The sequence below is a fragment of the Protopterus annectens genome, chromosome 3.part0 (genome assembly GCF_019279795.1).
Source record: "Protopterus annectens isolate FY-2018-M chromosome 3.part0, PAN1.0, whole genome shotgun sequence".
Taxonomy (NCBI): domain Eukaryota; kingdom Metazoa; phylum Chordata; order Ceratodontiformes; family Protopteridae; genus Protopterus; species Protopterus annectens.
In genome coordinates this window covers 317,298,183-317,325,054 of record NC_056731.1, presented here as the reverse complement: position 1 = coordinate 317,325,054, position 26,872 = coordinate 317,298,183, and the positions used below count along the sequence as shown (strand labels likewise).

Below are 26,872 nucleotides of genomic sequence, written 5' to 3'. Positions count from 1 at the left end.
CATGGCTGTAACCTGACACCCCTTGTCTTTACCACCTTATACTAAGCTATTTATACCTACAAGATTACAGACCAGGCAAAAAACCTGGGGGAGGAACATTAACTCTCCTCAAAGACAGCCTTATCCCCACCATTGTTGCACAAGCTAACAGTAACTTGGAAACAGAGCCTAACTGGACCCTTTTACAATTTCCAAAAAGCAACTAAAAACCCTTTATTACAGGGCACACCTACCTCCACCAACCTCACTACCAAAATTCAATACCCTTAGCCAACAAATATATGCTCCCAAAAACTATACAACATAACCATTCTTGGAGACTTCAACCTTAATTACTTAGGACCAAAGACCATTGATATGCCAGAAAGTACAGTTTTGTACCTACCATAAATGTAGATGTTCGAGTGTTCACCCTGCTGCAGTCATCACACTTGAGTTATCCTGTCGTCAGGCGGTCCCGCAGTCGGCCGGAATTCCAAAGTCTTGGTCCGGCGTCGGTTGCTGTCGCCTCTTCCCTGACGTCAGTGCGCCAGGGGTATATATAATGCAACCGACGCCATTTTCTTCAGTTTTTCTTGCCCCAGATGTCAGGTGCCCCCCAAAAAGGTGGTCAGAATTTAGAACCAAATGGAGTAACCTCTGCACAAACACAAAATCCCTTCAGCTATAAGCAAATACATCAGTAAGGTATAGAAGAGATTTAGCCAGTAGATCAGAGGGGATGGAGGGAGGGTAACCTGGACTGCAGCAGGGTGACCACTCGAACATCTACATTTATAGTAGGTACAAAACTGTACTATGTTCATCGTGTTACCCTGCTGCAGTCATCACACTTGGGTTGAATCCCAAAGCTAAGGAAGGGGGGAGGTATCATAGAGGGTTAGTGGAGGCTATAAGGCCCTGCAGAACTGCAGTGGCGAAGCCCGCCCTGGTCTTAGAGTAAAGAGGCAAGTGATAGTGTTTGGTAAAGGTGTGTACTGAACTCCAAGTTGCAGCTTCTAAAATCTCCTTGGTTGGAACCCCCCTGAGAAAGGCTGTAGAGGTAGCTGTTGCTCTGGTAGAGTGGGACCTAATGTTAGCAGGGACTGGTTTCCCATGATGGGTATAGCAGAAACGTATGCAATGACCTATCCATTTAGAAATGGTTTGCTTTGATATAGCCTTCCCTTGAGAAGCTGTAGCATAGGATACAAAGAGTTGGTCAGTTTTTCTGAAAGCCTTAGTTTTGTCCAAGTAGTAACAAAGTTGCCTGTGAATGTCCAAGGAATGCAGGAGTCTCTCACCTTTGTTCTGTGGATTTGGGAAGAAGGTGGGTAAGTGGATGGTCTGATTTAAAGCCACACTGGAAACCACCTTAGGCATAAAGGAAGGATTAGTTCATAGAGAAACTCTGTCTTGATGAAAAATGAGGAAAGGTTCCACTGCCATTAGTGCCTGTAGCTCTGAGACTCTTCTAGCTGAAGTTATTGCTAGGAGCAGGGCAGCCTTCCATGATAGGAACTGAAGATCTGCAGAGAAAGCTGGTTCAAAGGGAGGTAGCGTTAGTTTTTCCAGAACAAAATTGAGGTCCCATGTTGGTGTAGGAGCTCTCCTGGGTGGTCTAATGTTTTTTTCCCCTCTGAGGAACTGCCTTAGAAGAGGATGTGAAAATAAAGGTGGATCCATGTTGTAGTGAGCTGAAATAGCTGAAGCATGGATTTTAATGGAGGAAAAAGAAGGTCCTTTGTGCAACACCTCAGCTAAATACTGTAGAATGTGAGGCATTTGAGGCTGAATTGTGTCTTGGCCTTTAGCTTGGTTCCAGGCACAAAACCTTTTCCATTTGTCCGAATAAGCCTTCCTGGTGCTTGGCCTTCTGGCTTCCAGAATAACATCCAGAACTGCTTGGGAAAGAGGAGCTGGTTGGATGTTTAGTTGATTTGCCATGCAGCCAGATTTAAAGTTTTGAGCTGGCTGTGAAGAATCTGATTGTTTTGTTGTGTGAGCAAATGGGGGATTTGAGGCAATATCCATGGTGGGCTGTGGGCCATATTTCTCAACAGCGGGTACCAGTGCTGGCATGGCCAGTCTGGGGCTATGAAACTCATTCGTGGTCTCTCCTTTCTGACTTTCAGAAGAACCTTTGTGAGGAGAGGCAATGGAGGGAAGGCATACACTGTCAGGTTTTTCCAACTGAAAGAGAGTGCGTCCACTTTCCAAGCTTGATGGTGAAATGTCCTTGTACAAAATTTTGTTAGTTGATAGTTTTGAGGACTGGCAAACAGGTCTATGTCTGGAAGGCCCCATTTTTGAGTTATCATTGCAAATATCTGTGGATCTAGTTTCCACTCGTGGGGATCCTTGATGTTTCTGCTGAGGTCGTCTGCCAATGTGTCTTTCTGTCCTGGCAGGAATTGAGCTTGTAACTGAACTTGGTAAGCCAGAGCTGTGTTCCATAAGATCATTGCTTGCCTGCATAGAGGGTAGGAATGTGTACCCCCTTGTTTGTTTATGTACCACATTACTGTGGTGTTGTCCATCTTTATTGCAAGTTGTCCTGGATGTAATAGATCCTTGAAGGCTGTCAGAGCTTTCTGTACAGCTAGCATCTAGATTTCTTTGATCTGCAGTCCATAGGCCTTGAATGCATTGTCCTGCCATGTGTGCCCCCCAGGCGTAATCTGAAGCATCTGTTGTGATAGTTTGCCTGGCTGGGGGCAAGGTGAAAGGCTGACCCTTGTTGAGTTGACATGCCTGTGACCACCATAGAAATTCCTGTTGTAGGCAGGGAATGAGAGATATCATTGTGTCCAAGCTGTGGCTGTGTTGAGACCATACACTTTTTAGGTACCACTGTAATTTCCTCATATGCAGCTTTGCAAATGGTATTATTAGCATGCAAGATGCCATGAAGCCCAAGGCCTGCAGAATTTTTCTTGCAGTTAATTGGGTCTTTGTTGCCATTGTCTTGAAATATTGAGTCAGTTGTAGTTGTTTGTCTGGTGTAAGATAAGTCTTCTGGGCCATTGTACTCAAGCTGGCACCCAGAAATGTCATTATTTGTGAGGGTACTAATTTTGACTTCTTTTCATTTACTGTGTACCCCAGGCAGTTTAGTAGATGCTTTACAAAGGCCAGATGATGTAAGAGAATGTTTTTGCTTTCTGCTTGGATGAGGCAGTCGTCCAGGTATGGATACATTTGAATTCCTCTTTGTCTGCAGTATGCAATTACTGGTGCCAGGCATTTTGTAAAGACTCTGGGCGCAGTAGATAAGCCAAAGGGCAGTGCAGAGAATTGGTAATGGGTTGAACCTGCAATGAAACTGAGGTATCTTCTGCAACTTTGTCTGATAGGGACATGCAGGTATGCCTCCTTGAGGTCCAACGTTACTAGCCATGCTTCCTTGCCCAACATGGGAAGTAGCTGCTGTAGTGTTAGCATCTTGAATTTGGGTACTTGTAAGTAAGTGTTTAGAATTGAAAGGTCCAGAATTGGTCTCCAGGCATTGTCCTTTCTGGGCACTAGAAAGAGTCTTGAGTAAAATCCTTGACCTTGCTCTCGAGTAGGTACCAGTTGAATGGCTCTCATGTCCATGAGAGCTGTAATTTGCTTTTGTGCCTCTGCCCATTGATTTTGTGGCAGGTTTGGCATTCCTCTTTTCATTGGCAAGGTGTGAAAGTGGAATCTGTATCCTTGTAAAATTATGTCTAGGACCCATTTGTCCTTTGTGACAATGTGCCAGCTGTCTGCAAAAAGTGCGAGTTTTCCCCCCAATGGGGCTGCCAAGAGAGTATTGCTTGGCCAGATGAGGTGCAAGTCACTGAGTTTGCCTTCTGGTGGATTGAGACCTGTCTTCTCCTCCCTTCTGTGTTGTAGTGCCCCATTGGCGAGGTTTATACTGGGCTTGTGGTTGTCCTCTGCCCCTTGGGCATCTGTATTTACCCCTCTGTGGTCTGTCTGTAGCTGGAAAGGACCAATTTTTTGTTGGCCAGTTTCTGCTGAAGGAGGGGGTTGTACCTGTAGGAAGTCTTTGACTGTCTGCATAGATTTTGCCTTATCCTCCATTTTCTTTAAAACTTCTTCTGCTTTAACTCCAAAAAGAACATCCTGCTGTAAGGGAGCATCCAGTAGTTTTGCTTTAACATGATCAGGCAGAGTTTGTTCCTTTAACCAAGCATGCCTGCGTATAACAGACCCAGTGACAGCTGCTCTGCAGGAGGCCTCCAAAGAATCAAACCCACATAGTAAGGTATGTTTGCCCACCTGCTCAGTGGCGTGCAACAGATCCTGTACTTCTTTCAATTCAGATTGTTGAGGGAGAGTGGTTATTCTTTGCTTTAACTGAGAGATTAGGAATTGCTGATACTTAAGCATGTGAAATTGGCAATTCAGTGCCCTCATAGCTAGTGTGGCTGAGGTGTAAACCTTTTTCCCCCACCTGTCTAGTGCTCTGGAATCCCTCTCAGAAGGTACTGGGTTTTAGCCATAGAAGCCTTAGCCCTTTGGGACCCTGGGAGATAGTCTCTGGGTCAGCTACAGGGCTTTTGTAAAGAAATTTGTGGGAATCAGGCACTCTATAGTATCTGTCAGGCTTAGCCGGAGCAGGAGGTAGAGAGTCTGGGTTGAAACTGGATTCTAAATAAACATCATCCACAATGTCCAAAACTGGTGGGATGGCTAGTGGTCTGTGTTGGGGGAGTAAAAGAAACTCTCTGAGCCTTTTCTTCGAGTCAGAGTAATCCTGACCTTCCCAGGGAAAATGTTCCCTCATAGTGTGTAAAGTTTCCCCAAAGGAGTAGTCTTCAGGAGGAGAAGCTGAGGGAATAGAGTCCTCAGCATCAGAATCTTCATAAGGAGAGAAGGAGTAATCTTGGTCCTCAGAGGAGTCTGAAGAAATGGACACTTGTTCATGGATGCATAATCCTCCTCTTGTCTAGGCCTTTTGTCAGGACGGGGCTGGGAATCCCTGATTAGAGAAATCAAATCTTCAGCCATTTTGAGCATCTGTTTCTTAGGCATAGGGCCTTGAACAGGAGACTGAAGTGCAGTCCTTTTAGATTTAGTAGGAGTCTTCGACTTAGAAAACGTTTTAATGGTGAGAGTCGTCGGTCTGAAAATGCCTTCAGAAACCGATGGCGTTTCTGCAGCACCGACGTCTTTTGTAGCAATGTCGTCGGATGGGCCTGAACTAAATGGCTGCGTCGGCCTGGTGCATTCCGCCAAAAGTTCCGTAGCGGTTTCAGGTTCCAGATCTGCAGTAGTCAGGGGCTGCGTCGGAGCCTCACTGAGAACCGGAGAACCGGAGACCGGATCAGCCGAGGCCTCGGAATCTGGCTTAGGCCTGGGCTGTCTGTCCTTATCCTTGCGTTTTTTGTACACACCGGTAGTCGGTTGCTCTGACGGCATGGTGTAGTTAAATTTCCTACCGAAGTAGTGTTGTGCGAAATCAAAGCATCTTTTAATAGTATGCTTATTAAACCTAGCACAAAACCGACAAGTAGTGACGTCGTGGTCTGGGCCTAGGCAAGGTATGCAATAAGAATGAAAATCCTTATGAGGTATTTGCTTCCCACAAGAAATACAATTGTTAACTTTTTCTGACATCGGTCTGAGGCAAGAAAAGTTTCCCCAACGGGGTACTTAGCTTTACAGAAGACTTCGGTCTGAAATTTGAATTCGAAAATCTCAGGAGTTGGCCGACCGGCACTTGCGAACTGCTTCTGCTTCGGGCACCGCGCGGCAAGAAAGACAGAAGAAAATGGCATTGGTTGCATTATATATACGCCTGGCGCACTGACGTCAGGGAAGAGGCGACTACAACCGACACCGGACCAAGACTTTGGAATTCCGGCCGACTGCAGGACCGCCTGACGACAGGATAACCCAAGTGTGATGACTGCAGCAGGGTAACACGATGAACATCTCCTGGTCAGTTTGTCTTACCCAAATCAACTCTGAAGCCACTAGATCAAACCTGCAATCCAACAGACACACCTTACTAGATCTTGTAATAACTAAAAATCCTACAGGATTTCTAACCTCACTACACATGTACCCTCCTTCAGTGATCACTGTCCCAAAACTTTCTCAGTACATAATCTAATGTTAAAATATAAACCTGAACTTATCACCCTCAGACCCAAAACCATTCAGAATATCACGAACCTTAAAGACCAAAACAAATAACAACTTTACAACACCCTACTGCACTTGCAAAACAAATTATTTTCCTAACTACAATGGCTACTTCAACCTCATAAACATGACTAGATATCTAATAAACTCAAACACCTCCCCAGATTACATGATGAAGCATGGCACAACTGGAAATGCAACCCTTCTACAAATTCACAAGCCAAATATACCTCACTATGCAACTTAGTCAAGCAATCCATCTGTAGACATAAAACCAGCCACTACCAAAACAAAAAAAATCACTTTTAGCCAAACCCAATAGATTCTAGATAGAAATCAACGTGTTGACTGGTCAAAAAACTCAACTTCCTTGAACCACTCTAACAGCACCATAAGCAAGCTCTCATGCACTGACTTTCTCAATGAGTTCAGCAACTTGTCTCACATCAGACCTACCATCCCTGCAGCAATCCTCTCCTCATTTACATTCCACTATTCCACTTCAGAAAGATAAGAATAAAAAGAACAGAAACACAGACCAAGGAAATACAAACAGATATTCCTCCCAAGCTCAAATAACCTTGCCCCTTTGTTCATTCACCTTTGCAAGGACTTACTCCCCCACTCTCTGACTCAAATACGCAACCTCTGCCTAACTTACTAATAAGATTGTGCCACACATATGGAAACAGCTACATTCACTCCTATTCCAAAACAACCCAAACAATCTCTGCTTTGCAATACCATACTATCTCAATACTTTCCACTTTAGGTAAAATACTAGAAACAATTATCTACAACCAATTGTACTGCTTATGTACATAAATACCATCATCCATCCACGAAGCAAAATAGATTCTGGTTTGGACGCAGCACCGTAAAAGCTCTCGATTCCCTCACAGATAATGTCCTATCCAATATGGATAAAGCCAACCAGACAGGACCTGTCTTCATTGACCTCAGAAAAGCATTTGATGTAACTGACCATAACTTGCTGTTTGACGAACTAACTGAAATAGGCATTAAGGATGATGCAGAACCTTGGTTTGTAGATTTCCTCAGCAATAGAGCCTTCAAAGTCAAAGTGGGTACCAACACCTCCGAAATAGCTCCTCTTATGAAAGGAGTCATTCAGAGTTTCACTTTAGCCTCTCTGCTATTTTTCATATTTATCAAAGAACTCCCATCAGATCATCCTCAAATACTTCTAATTCTTTATTCAGATGACATGATCATCTAGAGGTCAAAGAAATCTCACTCTGTTGTACAAACTCAGTTCTAAGATGACATCCAAACCCTCAGTCAATGACTAATTGGTTAGAAACTTATACCCAAGCCTTCAAAAACAAAATCAGTGCTATTTAGAACCAACCAAAAATAGCCAAAGCACCCAGCTTCCTCAATATTAAGATGTTGACAATACCACCATAGAAACTACCACATACTTCAAATACATTGGCATTTGACTAGACCAATTGCTTAACTTTCAAATACACACTCAAAACACACGTAAAATGATTAACACACTACTGTTCTGGGTGAACAACCTATCACCTGTTCTGCCCAAGCCAGACAAAGCTGCCATATCAAAGGCATACTCTTACCTCAAGTCAAATATGGACTACCCATTATAGCTATAGCCTCAAAGAAAAATGCCACCACCTTGCAAAGCATCTCCAGTAAAATCTGCCAGTTCATTAATAACTCCTCAGTTAATGAACATCAATGCCTAACTTTCCCACTAAATGGCTCGTATTACATTTGAGGGCCAACCTCCTACTAGGATCACTAATTCCCAAAGCCCTTTCAACTAAGACATCTTCCCCTCTCACTCAAACGTTTCACCAAATCCACCACATATAATCTCTGGGGTATCTCTCAATCTCAACCCACCCAACTAACTCCAAAAACTAAACTTCATTGCACTGTCCATATATTCTCCATCCTAGAACCTAAACTATGGAACTCCATTCCTCTCTCAGAGACATACTCAGACTTCAGACAATAGCTCAAGGATCACCTATGCACCCAAAGTGCAGCTGCAGTCACACAGGTCACGTTACATGAACACTGCAGCTCTCTCACAACCCTTTATCCCTAGTTCCTCCTTTCTCATCTCATCTTGTCATCCTCGCACTTACTGCCTCAAATTCATCCTTCCTCTGTCTTCTCTTCTCATCTCTCACACTTCCTCTCCTTACTACTCATTTCCCTTTTCATGCCTCTCTTGCCCATTTCTCTGTCTCTTCCCCATGGTATCCTTTCCTGCAGCTATTCACACTCACCTCTTCTAATGACTTCATACCTTTGTATCTGCTATTCCTGTAGCATAAGCCATCTCAGTCATTATGGTTACAGAGCATCCAAAAATCTCTGCTAAGCATAAGTCTATTTTTCCATTTGTGTTCAACATTGTAAACTGCTTCTTGAATGAAACATTGTGGCATACTCTTTTATCTGTAAATATGTGTAGGTTTTTAGCATATCCTTGTGACTGTAAACATGTTTTGTTAATTTCGTATGTGATCTATTCATCCATGCTGTGCCTGCAAATGGTCCATTGAGATCAATGCACTACCCCCATAAACAAACATAAGTAAAAATAAATAAATAAACAAATAAATAAGCAGTAAAGTGGCATGGGTAGATGTTGATTATCTACTGGGAAGATCCTGATATCCCTAATGGATGGGTTTCCGACATGCCTGAAGGGGGAAAGTGCTGTGCTGTGTTCTGGAAGTTGGACCAGACATCAGGCTCTCTGCAGCTGAAGTCCCAGGAGTTAAGACTATTTTAATAGTCATCAGCTCAAAATATCTACTATTAGTTCTTACATAATTTTACTTTTGCCTTTCCATTATTAAAACTACCTTACCTTTTTGTGGATGCAAATAAGGAAGCACAAATGGCATCACATATAATGAGTGATATCTACAAAAATAATCCATATAAATGTTTGAACTTTAACTTAAATTATGCATTTGTTAACCAGATAACTGAACTGATTATTGCAGAGTATTTTCATCCATGGGTCACATTACAAGAGTAAGTGCAATATATGCAAGCGTTTTAGGGTATACAGTCATTCTTTATGTTCGGGGGAAGTGGTAGGAAAGAGGAAAATAGGGAGCATAGAGAAAACATTGCTAACTTAGGGACAACATGCAAACTTTGTAACTGACAGCATGTGAGGACTGAATCACAGACACTGGAGATGAGAGGCAGAGTTCTTTTTTTTCTCCCCCACCCCTCAGCTGACCATGAGCTACTTACTACCAGCTCCTCTCCTCATTCACTAGCTCTATCGGACCTGTTTTAGCCTTCCCCGGGTTTAACCCAAACCATGTCCAGGTCTGGAAATGAGATTGAAGACAATGATGCAGCATCACATTGCTGCTGCTGGGAAGTATGCTCTAACCCCCACCCCCCCAAACCTAAGAGCAGCCTTACCCGCTCTGCAATCACTGCCTATGGCAGGTGCATGCATGCTTCTACATATGTGCAACCTTCAGACCATAAGGTATGCAGCTTACAGCATGAGCCTATCATGCTTTTAGTCCTACTATTGCATCATGTCTTCGCAGTCCCCCCTCCTGATGGGTGAGCCGGCATCAGTCACTCATTCCCACCCTCTCCTCTTCCAGTCTCTCCAGCAACCATAAAAACAGTTTAACATGGGTGTTCTGGAGTGCAGTAAAGGCTTTATCCCTCCATACCAATGGGCTGACAAAAGGCAGACATCTTAGCCACTGAACACTGTGTTGGCCATCTATCAAGTGTTCAGAAAGAATTGATAGCTTCTCAGTATTTGAAACTATTTCCTCCTTGGAACTTTGCTGAAAATGAGATCTAATTCAGACCATGGCACCACTTCCTATATTACTCCCATGTTTATGTTCCTGTTCTTCAGAGATTTTGACCTGCAGAGATTGTACACTTTGTAAGGTAGTGTTATATTTTTGGCTCGTTAGAAATCTACCCTGGTGACTAGTACTGGAAGCCTTATAGTCAGGTTGTAAACCATATAATCATCTACCTGTTATTTTTTTTTTCTTTACAAAATGACAACATGACATTTAGTTTACTAGTCTCTATTAACAACACAGTGGTGAATCTTTCTGTAATGGAAAAAAATGGAAGTTGTTTAACCCTTACCAGTTTTGGAAAATGCAGTATTACGCATAACATCCCATATCCTGAGTGTTATATGTAAACATGGTTTGGTTCAAGCTAGTAAACATTCTACAATACTTTTATTTTTGCATAAGCACTACTGCTTACTGTTTTAATTAGTTTATTAATGTTGATTGTTTATATTTTGGCTGTGAACAGTTACATCAAAAGTTGATTTATTTATTTGTTTATAAGGTTTTGAGCACCACCAAGTTGGCATCTGGAACATATGCCCTATTCCCTCCCATTCTTACTATGGCACTGCTCCCAAAATAAATTTTTTTAACTGTGTCATATAGCCTAAATACAGGATTACAAGTGTACTTTATATATAATATTATTAAATAAGAAGCCTTTATTAGGATACCCATATGCTAAAATTATTGTAAACTCATTATATAAGCAGCCTTTATTACAATACTTAGCAATGCAACAAGACAGAACTTAGAAAGTTATCTTATTTGCTGGCTCAGTTTTATTGGTTTCATTTGGGACTTCCATAACTCTCAAATGCACCACATTAAGTGGAACATTCTTTATTCTGAGTCTTAAACATTCTATGTCTCACACTGAACAGGATTGGCATGCAATCATTTTAATGAATATACATGGTAAGTAATACCATTAATACTACTGAATAGCATTAACTCATCAAAATAATACTTTGTAAGAAAAAATAGTTAACATCTGTGCTCTGATTACAGAGACAGATGAGCTCTTGTCCTGTGGATAGGTAAGCTCAGTTAGTGTTTTTGTATTCATCATTATTATTCATCTGTATCTGCTTAGGCATTGTGTAGTTATATGGTAAAGCTTACTCCCCCCAAAAGTGCAAAGTCCAGGAATTTACATGGTGGCTATACTAGGGGTATGGACTTATCATTACCTACAGAAGGGAGTTGGGCCATGCATAAGACCACACCTCATAGACGGAAGTGATGTCTTAAAGGACCTCTGCACGTAGAGGTAGGGCTTCCAAATACTATGTGTCTAGCCACAAATTCTATAAGCAGAAGTAGCAGCTCTTGAACCACTCTCGTACTGAATCTTTTAATCATCGGTCCAGCCCAGATGGCAACCCCAGCACAGAATGGTGAAATGCCCAAGTAGTGCTGAATAAATCCACATTACTGATGAGAGGAAAAGATAAGCTAAGAATGAGATCATGCTGCAGCAGAAGCTATAGCCCACCCCAACCAGACTAGAAGGTCTAATTTGAAAAAAGTACAAATAAAAAGAAATCTTGCACTAGGAAGACACCTAGTCATTGTATAAAGTCAAGGAATATAGCCTGACTAAAAAATTTGGTGACTACATTCTTCAATATCTATAAAACGTAGATAAAACAGCATAAACAATGAATGTCTACACAAACCAATGTACTAGACAAATGTAGTTCATTCTTAAGATATCAAAAGATCAGTCTTTTAATATTGAGAAGAAGAAAATGACTTTCATCATGTCTGCTTATCATTGGAGATGTTCTTCACTGTTCCTCCAACTATTCCTTAAACCACAGTTTATGCAATACAAATGGTGGAACCAATTATACTCTAGAAGAGTCTGGCTTCTCCATTCTTTCATCTAGAATGTACTTATTTAAAAATGCAGGTAAAGAAAATTGATATCACTTGTAAAAGTCTCATGTTATCTTGGGTTAACAACAATTTATCAGTTCAAAAATAGGTCTGGTGAGTGCAAGAGAAGAATACAGAGATGAGGGAAGGGTATTAAGCAGGAAAGAGAGAAACCATGGTGCTGAAGTAACATGTCAGTTACTTTATGAAGGTGGCTTTAAACACATCTTATGAGGAGGGATGGAGGATTCCATATTTACTCCTACAATTAACTTGCCAATACATATTGTGTCTAGATAATAATGGTCATGTCTGCCTGAAGGAGTTTCTGGTACACTAAACTCTGGTTCAACATCTCCACTTGGATAACATGAACTGAAACATCGAGACCAAATCAGTGAAACTCTGGTTACTTGAAAGCTGACAATAATGAAACCCAGAAAATTAAGCTATACAAATGAGCAGAAGTCCATTCTTCAATTAAAGGAATTGTTCTCCAATTAATGACAGCCTACAGTAAATAACTATCAGTGGTATGAATTGGAGATTGCAGTACAGTGAGGATCGGGTAATTTACCCTTTTCTCACTGTAGTGCAATCTCAGATTTGGTATATATAACGTAGGGGGTGGGGGTGCAGAGGGCTTGCTCTCCTGCAAAATCGCTGATAGTTATTTACTGTAGGCAGTCTTTAATTGTACATGTGAAGATTGGGGAAAGATGGACAAAGGCTGCCAGCCCAGTCAAATATAATTTGATACATAATTCTGTCATTTGTATAACTAAATGTAAAAATACAGCTTTGTTTCTTAAATGAAAGAAAACAGTGGAAAATGTGAACTTCAAGATTGTTGCAACATTGACATCTGCTGTAAGGAAAACTAAGCTAAGCATTTCAAATGTTCTTTGAAGTTAAAATTATCTAAATAGTGGTGCTGAAGTGGCTGGCTGAACACATTCTTTCTATTGTCTTAACTTAAGGAATAATTGCTAGAGTGTACATATGCAATGTCTTTTATTGTTGTAGTTTCCTGAGCAGGTGTTAAATTGCTAAATAATGCAGTTTGTTGGCCTAGGAACTCCAAACTAAGTGTCAAAATGATGTAATGTGTATACTGGGAAAACCTGTGTCAAAATGATGTAATTTGGGAGGGCCTAACAAAGATGTTTGTTAGTGAATTTAAAAACTATTGTTCAGAGACAGACTGTGAGCATTTTGATCTTGATATCAAATTTATCAGCCCTCGGCCTGTTGTCTTATGTAAGCAGTGTCTTAGAAGTATGTTTTCTTGTAGTAATAGCTAGGAACTTAGAAGAAAGTTAGACAAGTGTTTTTCTGTTATATCAGAACTTTCCTACTGTATTGTTTTAAGTTTCTATGTGATCTCTGAACTCTTAGATATCACTGTGGTGTAGTAGTATTGTCTTGTGTTTTAAATTATTTATTATTAAATATTTTAAACCCTTTACCTGTAGCTGGTTTGTGTAGAGATAAGAAAGCTCTAGAGTACATTGCATATTTATAGAGTTTATTGTAATAAGCCACTCCAATAAGCCTTAGACTGAATAGTCACATTACCAATTGAATAATAATATTGCACAGTAATAATTGGACACCTTTTTAAGTCCTTTGGGTAGAAATTACTACCGTATAGTCTGGATAAAAGGGCACAGCTGGAGAATCTGTGTTAGCCTTTCCCAGGAGTGTATGTGAAGTTGTATAAATACTTATCTCAAAGTGTGTGTGATGTGTCAGCTACCTGGGCAGGGACATGAAGCACTAGTGGGACAGAGAGGGTACTGAAGGTTAGCTTGCCAGCTAGGCTGAGATTTGGACCGTATAGCTGTGCCAGTGGGGAGTCTTACTGGGGACCTGGAGAGCAAGGGAGCAACCAGCCCCAGACTGACTGCGATCTCTGTGTGCACATAAGGGAAATTTTACTTTACTGTGTGTATTTGTTATCCTTTCCTCACATATGAGACACCCTCCCTGGTGTTAGTGGTGAGGATTGAGGCTCCTTGATTGCTGGGCCACGGCACAGTCATCACATTTCTGGTGGCAGTGGTTGGGATAAGATATCCTCACATTTGTGGTTCACAGTGGTTGGGATAATATATCCTCACATTTGTGGTTCACAGTGGTTGGGATATGATATCCTCACATTTGTGGTTCACAGTGGTTGAGATAAGATATCCTCACAGTTGTGGTTTGTAGTGGGTAGGGTAAGATATCCTCACTTGTGGTTTGCAGTGGTGTGGGTAGCATGAATCCTGTAGCTTATGTACAGTGATCTCTGAAGGTGTTTTGTACTCTAAATCAGCAACGCAGTGTATACTCAGAGTTCAGTTCACAATTGTTTTATTTCTTTTGTTAGCTTAGTTAGTCAGGGTGAGCAGGCAGCATGTCAGCACAGGAATATGGAAAGCTGACAAGGAGCCAGCTGGTGAAGATGTGCCAGGCTACGTTGCTGGTGCATGGAAACTGATTAAGGCAGCCCTGATTACAGCCTTGGTTACAGCTGCATCAGAAGACAGCATCCAGGAGGACAATCAGACTGGCAGTGGAGATACAATATTCTCAGAGAATGAACAGTTCAACCTTTCTGCGAAGGACAATCAGACTGGCAGTGGAGATACAATATCCTCGGGGAATGGACAGCTCAACCTTTCTGCAGTGGACTTAAAAATCCAGCTGGAGCTAAAGAGACTTGAGTTGGAGGTCAGGCGTTTCGAGACAGAAGCCGAAGAAAAGGAGTGCCAGAGGAAGCATGAGAGGGAAATGCTGACTCTTCGCCAGAGTCATGGAGGTAATGGGGAAGGGAGTAACTGGACCCCAGAAGCACAACAGGTCAGTAAATTTCTTCTGCAATTTATAGAGGGGGGATGATTTTGATAGTTTCATTCATGTTTGAAAGGGTATGCAGAATTTATGGTGTTAACCAAAGGCTCTGGGTATGGTTCCTGACCCCCTTACTCCATGGGAAAGCTGTAACTTGTATATCACAAATGCCTGACTCTGTCTGTTTTGATTATACTGCTGTATAAATGTATTTTAAAATGTTTTAAGCTAACACCTGAAATGTATAGGAAAAAGTTTCGTGACCATAGACACAAAGCAGATGAATGATGTGAATATGTTGCTGAACTGAGCACTTATTTTCATAGCTGGGTGAGTGGATGTCAGGTCACCACTTTTGAAGGGCTGGCAGACCTTTTGGTGAGGGAACAAGCCCTTAGCACTTTGCCTGAGGACATGAGGATCTGGTTAGCTGATAGACAATGCGCTACTTTAGATGAGTTGGGGAAGAAGGGAGACCTATACCTGGCAAGCAGGGCAGCCCTGCACAGGAAAGGAACCCTCAGTACTGCTCATGGGTCTAAAGGAACCCATGGTGGGCAGCACAGACTGCCCCAACAGAATGGGACAGTAGCAGGGAAGCCACTAGTCCAGGTACATGTCCAGGAGCTAGGGTGAAATGTTTTTAATGCAACCAGTGGGGCCATGTGGCATTCAGATGTCTATGGAGGTAAGGTGGGGAACCAAAGGTGAGGGAGCCAGTAAGTGGGAAAGACAAAATGCCAATAGTAGGTTGTCTTGAGACAACAGGGGTATGAAACTACCATCCTGCAGATGTCCTGAGAGGGAAGGATTTGGATGAGGCAGTCCCATGTACTTATGCAGTTACACGCAGTGAGGCTAGGAGACAAGCATGTGGGTTTGGTAGCCTGGGGGAAACTCAGACAGACTGCATACTTGCAGCCAGGACTGCTGAGCTGGTTACTTCAGGGAGGGAGCTACTCTATAGCAGTGAGACTGAAGGTGAGCCACAGCTGCTTGTGGGTACTGATGTTCCCTTAGACAGGGTAACTGCAAAGGTAGAGGTGAGTAGTAGTACCCAGACTGACAGTGAGGCACCACTGTCAGAGGATGCCGGACATCCTGTGGAAGGGGAGCTGGGAAGAGTTACAAGGAAAGAGTTGAGACAGGCTCAGCTCTCAGACCCTACATTGCAAGGCCGGAGGCAGGTAGCTAGGGAGGCACCTGATGCTCAAGGGAAGGGGGAATCTGTATACTGGGACAAAGGGTTACTGTACAGAGAGTGGACCCCTGAGGGAGGGCTAGAAGGTGAGAGAGTACAGCAGTTGGTAGTGCCTAGAGCCTACCATCTGGCACTTCTAGCCATAGCTCAAGATATTCCCTTTGCAGGTCATATGGGTATAAAACGTACAAAGAGGCATATTATGCAGAACTTCTATTGGCTTGGAATTTCCAGAGATGTAACAGGGTACTGCAGGACCTGTGAGCAGTGCCAAAAGGTAAGCAAGGCAGGAGACAAGGTGAGAGCTCCTTTGATGCCTTTGCCTGTGACTGAGGAGCCATTTCAGAGGGTAGCTATGGATATTGTGGGTCTTCTGAGTACCCCAAGTTCCACAGGGAAAAAGTATATCCTAGTGGTAGTGGATTATGCTACACGATACCCTGAGGCAGTGGCTTTGTCCTCCATTGAGGCAGTGAAGGTGGCCAATACTTTGTTAGAAATTTTTAGCAGGGTAGGTTTCCCAAAAGAAATACTGACTGACCGAGGTGCCAATTTCATGTCAGACCTTCTGGCTTGTCTGTGGAAGTCCTGTGGGATGAAGCCCATAAAGACCACCCCCTACCATTCCTAGACTAATGGTCTTGTTGAGAGGTTAAACTCTACAATCAAGTCTATGCTACAGGCATTTGCAGCTCAGTTTAAGAGGGAATGGGACAAATATATGCCCCATCTGTTGTTTGCTTACAGAGAGGTTCCCCAGGAATCCACAGGTTTTTCACTCTTTGAGTTGCTGTATGGGCATAGGGTGAGGGGGCTTCTAGATTTAATTCGAGAGACAGGGAGGCCCTTGTGCTGAATATTTGCAGTGGATGGTAGGAGGAGTCTGAGGGAGATCTGGGAACTGATCTCCTCAGTGAGGCTCAGGCTGACACCTCAGTGGAAGGGGTAGCAATATCACAGCAGCTATCTCCTACGCAGGTTCAAGAAATCCGAGCAGTGTTGCAGGAATTTGGGGACATGTTCATTGGGAAACCAGGGTGCACCCACCTGGTGCAGCACCAAGTGAATACAGGACCCCAAAGGCCTATTAGGCAGGCCCCTTATAGGGTGCCTGAGAGAGTCAGACAGACTCTGAGAGAAGAGGTACAGGAGATGTTGGAACTAGGGGTGATTCAAGAGTCCAACAGTCCCTGGGCCTCGCCAGTGGTGTTGGTGCCAAAGAAGGATGGCAGCACCAGTTCTGTGTGGATTACAGGAAATTAAATAGTCACACAGAGTCGGATGCTTACCCCATGCCTAGGACAGATGAGGCCCTAGAGCAGCTGGGTGGGGCTAAGTATCTTGCAGCCATTGATCTTACCAAGGGTTACTGGCAGGTGCCCTTGACTCCCAGTGCTAGAGAGAAGTCAGCCTTTGTGACTCCTTTTGGCTTGTATGAGTTCACAAAGATGCCCTTTGGGATGAAGAATGCCTCAGCGACTTTCCAGAGGCTGGTGGATAATATCCTAGCAGGAGCAGGAGGGTTTGCCCTTGCTTACCTAGATGATATTGTCATCTACAGCCATTCCTGGCCAGAGCACCTTCAGCATGTCAGGGAGATGCTGGGCAGACTACAGAGGGCAGGGTTGACCATTAAGCCGAGCAAATGTCAGGTGGGTATGGCAGAGGTCTCCTACCTAGGACATAGAGTGGGGAGTAGTAAGATAAGGCCAGAACCTGCCAAAGTGGAAGCTATTCAGGCATGGCCTGCACCTGTTACCAAAAAGCAGGTGAGGGCATTCTTAGGGACAACAGGTTACTACAGAAAGTTCATCCCCAATTATAGTACCATAGCTGCTCCCCTCACAGACCTGACAAGGAAGAACAGGCCAGATTAGGTAGTGTGGACCCCAGCATGTGAGCAGGCATTCCAAAAGCTTAAAGGAGCTTTGGGAGGACCCTCTGTGTTAGCCAGTCTAGATTACAGCAAAGAATTTGTTGTGCAAGTGGATGCTTCGAACCATGGGGTAGGGGCTGTACTTAGCCAGATTGCTTCAGAGGGAGAAGAGCACCCAGTAGTTTATCTCAGTCATAGGCTCCAACTCAGGGAGGAATGCTATGCAGCCATAGAAAAAGAATGTCTAGCCATAGTGTGGGCACTGCAGAAACTTCAACCTTATCTGTATGGAAGGAAATTCACTGTAATGACAGATCACATCCCCCTAATATGGTTAAACAGAGCCAGCCAAAAAATGCCAAGTTGCTAAGATGGAGCCTGGGGTTGCAAGCATATGATATGTCAGTGCAGCACCACAGTGGAGTTAGCAATGCCAATGCAGATGGGCTCTCAAGACAGGGAATGGGGTGAGGTACACCCAGATAGACCTAACACTCTCAAGTGGCATTTATCAAGGGTCACTTGAAAAACTAGCTTGAGTTCTCCAGGGGGGAAGAGGTGTGAAGACTGGGGAAAGATGGGCAAAGGCTGCCAGCCTGGTCAAATAGAATTTGATACATAACTATTATTTGTAAAAATAAATGTAAAAAGACAGCCTTGTTTCTTAAATGAAAGAAAACACTGGAAAATGTGAACTTCAAGATTGCTGCAACATTGACATCTGCTGTAAGGAAAACTAAGCCAAGCATTTCAAATGCTCCCTGAAGTTAAAATTATCTAAATAGTGGTGCTGAAGTGGCTGGCTGAACACATTCTTTCTATTGTCTTAACTTAAGGAATAATTGCTAGAGTGTACATATGAAATGTCTTTTATTGTTGTAGTTTCCTGAGCAGGTGTTAGATTGCTAAACAATGCAGTTTGTTAGCCTGGGAACCCCAGACTAAGTGTCAAAATGATGTAATGTGTATACTGGGAAAACCTAAGTGTCAAAATGATGTACTTTAGGAGGGCCTAACAAAGATGTTTGTTAGTGAATTTAAAAACTATTGTTCAGCGAGAGACTGACAGCATTTTGATCTTGATATCAAACTTATCAGAACTCTGCCTGTTGTCTTATGTAAGTAGTGTCTTAGAAGTATGTTTTCTTGCATTCATAGCTAGGAACTTAGAAGAAAGTTAGGCAAGTGTTTTTCTGTTATATCAAAACTTTCCTACTGTATTGTTTTAAGTTTCTGTGTAATCGCTGAACTCTTAGATATCATTGTGGTGTAGTAGTACTGTCTTGTGTTTTTAATTATTTATTATTAAATATTTTCAAAACCCTTTACCTGTGGCTGGTTTGTGTAGAGATAAGTAAGTTCTAGTGTACATTGCATATTTATAGAGTTTATTGTAATAAGCCACTCCAATAAGCCTTAGACTGAACAGTCACATTACCAATTGGATAATAATATTGCACAGTAATAATTGGACACCCTTTTAAGAGCTTTTGGGTAGCTGATAAGTATTAGCTGATGGTGGCAGAAATTACTACAGCATAGTCTGGGTAAAGGGGCACAGCTGGAGAATTTGTGTCAGCCTTTCCCAGGAATGTCTGTGAAGTTGTACATATACTTATCTCGAAGTGTGTGTGGTGTGTCAGCTATCTGGGCAGAGACATGAAGCACTGGTGGGACAGAAAGGGAGCTGGAGGTTAGCTTGCCAGCTAGGCTGAGATCTGGACCCTATAGCTGTGTCAGTGGGCAGTCTTATTGGGGACCTGGAGGGCAAGGGAGCAACCAGCCCCAGACTGACTGTGATCTCTGTGTGCACGTAAGGGAAATTGTACTTTATTGTGTGTATTTGTTATCCTTTCCTCTTATATGAGACACCCTCCCTGGTGTTAGTGGTGAGGACTGAGGCTCATTGATTGCTGGGCCAGGGCACGGTCATCACAGTATAAATGTTCCTTTAAGAGAAGACTAGACTTCTGCTTGTTTGTACAGTTCGGTGTTCCAGGTTTCATTATTGTCAGCATTCAATTAACCAGAGTTTCGCTTGATGTGATCTTCATGTTTTGTAAGTCAATTAAATGGATCTTCGACCTTTTGACATAGACCCATATGTGTATATATATATATATATATATATATATATATATATATATATATATATATATATATATATATATATATATATATATATATATATATATACATATATATATATATATATATATATATATATATATATATATATATATATATATATATATATATATATATATATATATATATATATATATATATATATATGGGTTACTATCAATATCTCGAAAATGAAAATAAAAACGGTACTAATAACGACGCATTGCACTGAAAATACAACCAACCGAACGGCCCTATTGTCAAAAAACAGCAGTTAATGCTGAAAATGTCCACAATGACATTTTACGGCATTAACAACAATCCACCCTTGCCGTAACTTCCTAATACCTACACCTAGCATCCAGTTTATGCAGGGGGGGCAAGCCCCCCTGCAACCCGCTGTGGGGGGTTGCGCCCCCACCCCCCAACTTAATATTCCAACTCCGAGATCGCACTACAGTGAGGAAAGGGATGTATTTCCCTAACCGCACTGTACCACGATCCCTTTACATGAGCGAACGTTATATTTGCGAATGCACAGTCCATTCACAGATATGACATCCCCCCATGTAACCTGCACACATATGAAGTATTTCATTAGTATATATATTTATATTAAACATTGCTGCCTTTTACTCTTGAAACCTTGGTTACTGTGTTCCAGTGTGCTTTGATTTTTTTGGTTCTGGTGATTTTCAAGGCACTTTTTCCTCTTTTGGCTATATTTATATGTGTGCTATTGGCAAGTGGCCGGAGTAGTGATGGGCAATAGTTGTGCCAATTCGTATGCTAATCTAGTTATGGACGAGTGGGAACATCAGTATATACACTCTAATGGAAACATACATATAAGAATATATAGTCGATTTGTAGATGACCTGTTCATTGGTTGGAGGGGTAATGAAGGAGCGTTGGATAGTTACTTTCAAGAAATGAACAGAAGTTGCATTTTTTTGCATTTTATGATTAAGAAATCCATGAAAGAAGTAGATTTTCTGGACATAACAGTGTTACAGAATACTGTAGAGGTTACCACAAGAATGCATAGGAAAGAGTGTTATCACCCGAAAATATTTAGATAGAAATAGTATGCATCCACCTTACATTTTTTCTAACATTGTGAAGGGGAAAGCACTGTGATTATCTCGCCTTACTAATCATGATGATGATCTTCTTGTAGGTCTAACACATTTAAAAAAAGAGCTTGAAGGGAGAGGATATAATGAGAAGGAAATTGATTTAGCATATGAACAGGTGAAGGCAGAAAGGCAAGGAAGAGGGAAGCCCTATTATTCAGACCCTGTTAGAGACAGGGATGGACAAAAGGAGAAGAATACACGGATACCTTTAGTAATCTCTTATACAAAGGAGGTAGGTCTTGTGAGGAGTATTATAAACAGGAATTGGCATATTTTACTGGTGAATGAACAAACCGAAAAGTGTGTAGGGCAACGTCCTAAATTTACCTACAAAAATAAGAAAAATCTTAAACAAGTTTTGTGCTATCCTAGACCAAGCACCTTATGTGCTGAGTTGGGAATGGGTACCAAAAGTTGTGGTAATTGTAACTTGTGTGAATATATATAGACCAATCAAGGTTTTTTAGACATCCTGAAACCGTCTATCTCTGGGAAATCAGAACTTTGGCTAATTGTAATACTAAGAACTTAACATATTTAGCTTACTGTGTTAAATGCTTCAGGTTCTATGTTGGCAAAATGAACCGCCAACTGAAAGAAAGTATTAGAGACCATTTATATTGCACTAGAAGGGGAGAGGATTATATTATAGGAGTTTCTGAATTACTAGGTTGTTTAAAAACACTTGCTATTCTGTATTGGTCTAGTACTTGATAATATGGTCTGTATCATTAAATGTTTCGGTGGGAAATTAGTTTAATTATTTAATTTAAATGGTATAGAAATTAACTGCTTCTATGGTTTTACTGTGCGTCTGAGGAAGTAGTATTTTATTACACTTACACAATAAATTCATCAGAGGACTTTTATTCTTGTGCCTGTTTCCATGATTCGGGTTTTGAATTTGGTTATACTTACTTTGGACTTTGCTCACATCGTTTTGGGACATTTCAGATAATAGTAAATATCTAGAGGCATCATTCAGCTGATCCAAGATGAACACTTGAAGACATCAGTAGGGTTTAATTTAACATAGGGTCTGTCCTCAAGTTATACTCTAATCACATCCAAGATCTACTATTTTTATTCCAGTCATCCTGCCCAGATTGTAAATATTCACAAGCCTGCAAAAACTGATATATATGGCACTCAGGCAATCGCCAGGCAGTGTGGGATTCCTGTCACGTTTGGTGAGACCTTGTTAGATCTGAACTACTATTTCATGTGCATGGCATGTAAAAATAATAACAAATGCAAACAGCAAATAATGGTTTATTACACAACTCAGCATGCCTGTGAAAACATAGTTCAATAGTCACTCAAAGTAATCAGAAAAATCTGCAAAATAAATTATTAGGGTACCAAAATGCAGAATGTTGAATATAGTATGAGCTCTACTTACAACAGTAAAACCTGTCCGGAAAATTAGACAGAAAGTTAAGATCTAGGTGATTGGTAATGGTGACAAACATTTCCCTAACCTTAAATTGTTTTCTCTTAAATCATTGTTCATACCTGCACTGTGGAAAGCCTTATTGAAAGTAGGAAAAGACATTTCTTTTAATAGTAGATTTGTCATTTTTATAGTTAATAGGATTTTGCTCCAAGGCAGGAGAGCTTCTGCAGCATCAGCAGGATAAAGATGTGTCTGAGAGCCCTCTGGGCATAAAAGACTGAACTTTGCAGGGTACAAAAAACAAAATCAGATCCTATTTTTCTTTAAATGTTTGAACAAGGCAATGCTCTCCATGTGTTTTAGGGTGATTTGTTTGAAAAATTATTATTAATATAACATATCGATTTATTAAATATTAGTTGCTTTTCGGGACCTCATAACATACTCTACAGTGTGTCTCTAAAATTATACAAAAACGTCACAAATAAGGATATTGTCTTGCTTGTTAGAATGCCACCCTCATATAACATTCGTCCTATATCATCATTTCCCCTTTTCATCACAAAACCTGAAAGACTAGTGCAAAATGAAAGATAGGGGTTATCAAATAGTGGTAATTAACACAATTACTCCTGTTTATAATTTGTATCACTGTATAACAAACAGATTATGGCTAAAAAGGAATGTTAGTCCTTCCTATAACACCTAATAAACCTCATGCATCATTTTACAAAGTTGCAGGGTTTTTGAATACCATGACACCTGTTCCTCCTAATCTTCACCTTGGATCTGAGGTCTTTCCTCCTAATATGTTGGCATCTATGTTCCAAGATGGCTTTTAGGCCTTAGCACATTATACTATGAAACTACCTGACCTGAAAAAAACATATCAGCCTCTTCATACTGCTGCGTGCAAAACAAGTTCCAGAACAAGCTGCATTTAGAGAAAGTAGAAGGATGTGTACTGTGTCATAATCTGTTCAAAGAAATCAGTGAGAACAACATATGCTCTGTACCATTCGCTCAAGATTTCTGCTTGAATACAAAATAGGACTTCTTGCTCAAATACATTATCTGACAACTCACTTTGCAGCCACATCCATGCCTGACCAAGTACACCAAATTAAGCTGCTGTTTGTGAGGTCTCTTACAATGATAAGGAAAACTTGGTTAAATGATAACAGATGTGAGGGCGAAAGTAAAATGGACTGAGAATCTGATCTATCTGTAACCCTAAAACTTCTAGGCACATTTTTTAGGAGAACATTATTATAAAATAAAATCTGGAGAAAGGGAAATGAGAAATGGGAAGGTTCAACTAGAATATATATGTGAAGATGGGTATTAACAAAACAGAAACAATACTAGATCTTTTGTGTGACTTTTGATGTAATCTTTTGTGGAAAAGAAAGCTGTGTGTGTGTGTGTGTGTGTGTGTGTGTGTGTGTGTGTGTGTGTGTGTGTGTGTGTGTGTGTGTGTGTGTGTGTGTGTGTATGCGCAGAAGTCATCAAACTATTGTGTGTGTGTGTTTAATTTAATCTAAGCTTAGGACATCATAATTTGTGCGTTAAATGACAAACCTTTGTAAACGGGCAGTTAATTTTAACTCATGGTAGAAAAGGATGATCTTACCTTCCGTTTACAGTGGTGTTCTTTTCTGTTCCATTTGGCAAATTTACCAGGATATCAACAGTTCTGTGCAACAGATTTTCTTTCATGTCTGCAGGACTCTGATCCACCAAACTGGATGAGTCTTCTGTGTGGCCTGGCATATCTTCTGTCCATGAAGAACCTGGCTGCTTTGGTGGTGGTGGAGCTCGAGCCTTCATTTTCTTCCTGGAAAACAAGCAAAAAAAATAATTTAATGACGGGATCATTTCTGATGTGAAAGCAATTACTTCATTTGTATGGGACAAAAATAAAATGGGTGGGAATAGCACAGTAGTGCACTGGTGCAAACAGCCTCATTAGTTTTTCTAACAACACTGTAAAGTAATTACCCATTGATCACATACGACAGATGGTGACAATATTTTCATGCTAAAATTTGATGTGAATCTAAAGCATTCTATCGAAAACTTACAGTTTTTCACAAATCAAATAGGAGGGTAAACCACTACATGGCAGTTACAAATGAGTGTGCCATGTTCAGACTGGTGAAAAGAAAGCAGTTATGACTAGTGTAAAATAGAGGTTATTAAGCAGAATTAGGGCGCCTGTGCAAAGTCTCTGCCTTGTTAAGCAAACAACAGTACTATAACCTATAGCTACCCTGTCAGTTAAGGCTCCTGAGTACAGGACTACACATTTACATGCAAAAGAAAAGTTACAGGAGTTCATTTTGGAGTTAAAGGTATAAAAATGCACAAAATACATACGCAATAATAGCTTGAAGAAACTGACAAATGCACATACTACACTGACAAATGTAGAGAAGTTAATGTAAGATCGGACTGTTTGAAAGCAGGCATTTCCACATTAAAATACTTTTCATGTATCACAGTAAATGAGCTATCTAAAACAGCATCTGTACATTTTATGTAGTATTTTAAAATAATTAGTAACCAGATTTATTTAAACACCAGTAGTTAACAATACATATTCAAAATGTATTACCATTACTGCAGTTTACTTATGTAGATATTGTTTTATTAATTTCCAATCATCCATTTGGGGTTTGCAGTATTTGAACAAGAAATAACAGTTTCTTGCTTCCCATCTAAACAGATATGATATAAAATATATATAAAAATCATATACTTAACCCTTGTTAATGTATTATAACACAGTATTGTCAATGGTACCAGACATAATGATAGGCACCAGGGAAATGGGATCAATACAGAAGACCATTATATCAGCACTACACACACACACACACACACACACACACACACACATATATATATTTATATAATATATATATATATATATATATATATATATATATGTGTGTGTGTGTGTGTGTGTGCAGGGCCGGTGTTGGAATTTTGGGGGCCCACAGCAAATGTCAAGTTGGGGGCCCCCTAGGCACTTCCAGTATAAGTATCATGCTGTCAATGCCACCCCTCCTAAGAAACCTTTTAGTTTGCACTGCAAACCTTTAGGAGTAGCACACATAGACAGACCTGTAGCGACAAGCTTTTACATTACAACAGACCTATATACCACACTTTGCTGACCTGCCTAACAAAGGGACACTTATAGTTACTGGCATTTAGTTGCAACAATGATACATTACATTTACTCTATGTACAAGTCTGGCAGGTCTGGACTTAAATGAAGTGATGACGTGACAGTGTGTTTCAACACCTCCCCCCCCCCCCCGCACACCCGCACACCCTCCAGTCATCTCCTCTGAACCCTCCCTCTTTGGGCTTCCCATGCCATGCACATTACTTTTTTCTTTCTTTTCTCACATTTTGCCTTACTCTCAGCTTTTTCAAGGACACCATAACTTTCTATATGCTCTGAAGTGCATTTTAAAGGTTTTTTTTCTTTTTACACAACCTTTTCATCCAGTAATGGCTTGAACAGAAATTACGAGTACGGAAAGAAATTTGGTGCTGCTGTTCAGCTTCAGTTCTCCTAAAATCCTTTCAACAGACCTTTCCTGACCCATTTACACAGTAATAACCATTTAGGAAATAACCCAGATAAGCCAGGGCTCAAGAACCCATAGGTTTACAGATCGTCTGCCATGAGTTTTACAACATTTTCTTCAGCATTTTACTCCAGTGGTGACCTAAACAAAAATCATAAAAAAGAAAAGAATTTCAGTCTTATTTTATTTCTTTCAAAGAAGACATAAGCTGTGCCCAAGGCTTAATGTTCAAAGCTGACATAATAGTAGCTCACAATAAACTAGCACACCAGTTGCTGTGAGGATGCACATATCCTATCTGAGAATACTGCCTGCCTCCATAAACACCCCCCCACACACACACACACACACACACACACACACAAAAGACAGTCACTGCCTATGCATCCCTCTGGTGCTAGATTGAGATGAAAGCAGAGGTTCAAAACGCCTTAGTCATATAGTTCAAGTAACTGCTGATTTACATATACGTAGCATGCCTCCTCACCCCTAACCCTCAAAGTCAGCCCCATGTACATGTGCCTAATGTGTGACTGTGAGAATGATTTCAGCAGTATATTTTAATTTGTTGCTTCTAGACAGTACACCACCCTACACGAGCTATAGTAACCTTCTTTTTACACCTATGAAGTCTGTGAGAAAAGTAAATAAACAATGACCACACTGTCCTCAGGCCAAACACAAGCTATAATGACTTCATGTGCACACCTCGGTTTGACTGTGATGAAAAATAAAGTCGTAATAGCCACAGAATCCCTAGCCCCCATAAACTACAGCAGCTTTCTGTACACACACATTTGAGCAGAGCTAAAAGGGTCATATC

The 26,872-nt window shown here is 41.1% G+C and overlaps 1 protein-coding gene across 3 annotated transcripts in view; it reads right to left on the bottom strand.

The window, feature by feature from the left end:
- The window catches only part of COBL (cordon-bleu WH2 repeat protein), a 1,839,636-nt gene that overhangs the window by 1,248,509 nt on the left and 564,255 nt on the right, over nt 1-26,872 (bottom strand). For all 3 annotated transcript variants that reach the window (XM_044064790.1, XM_044064791.1, XM_044064793.1), the window contains exon 2: nt 24,078-24,281. In XM_044064790.1, the coding sequence (XP_043920725.1) occupies nt 24,078-24,281 (204 nt within the window). The remainder of the gene's footprint in view (nt 1-24,077; nt 24,282-26,872) is intronic.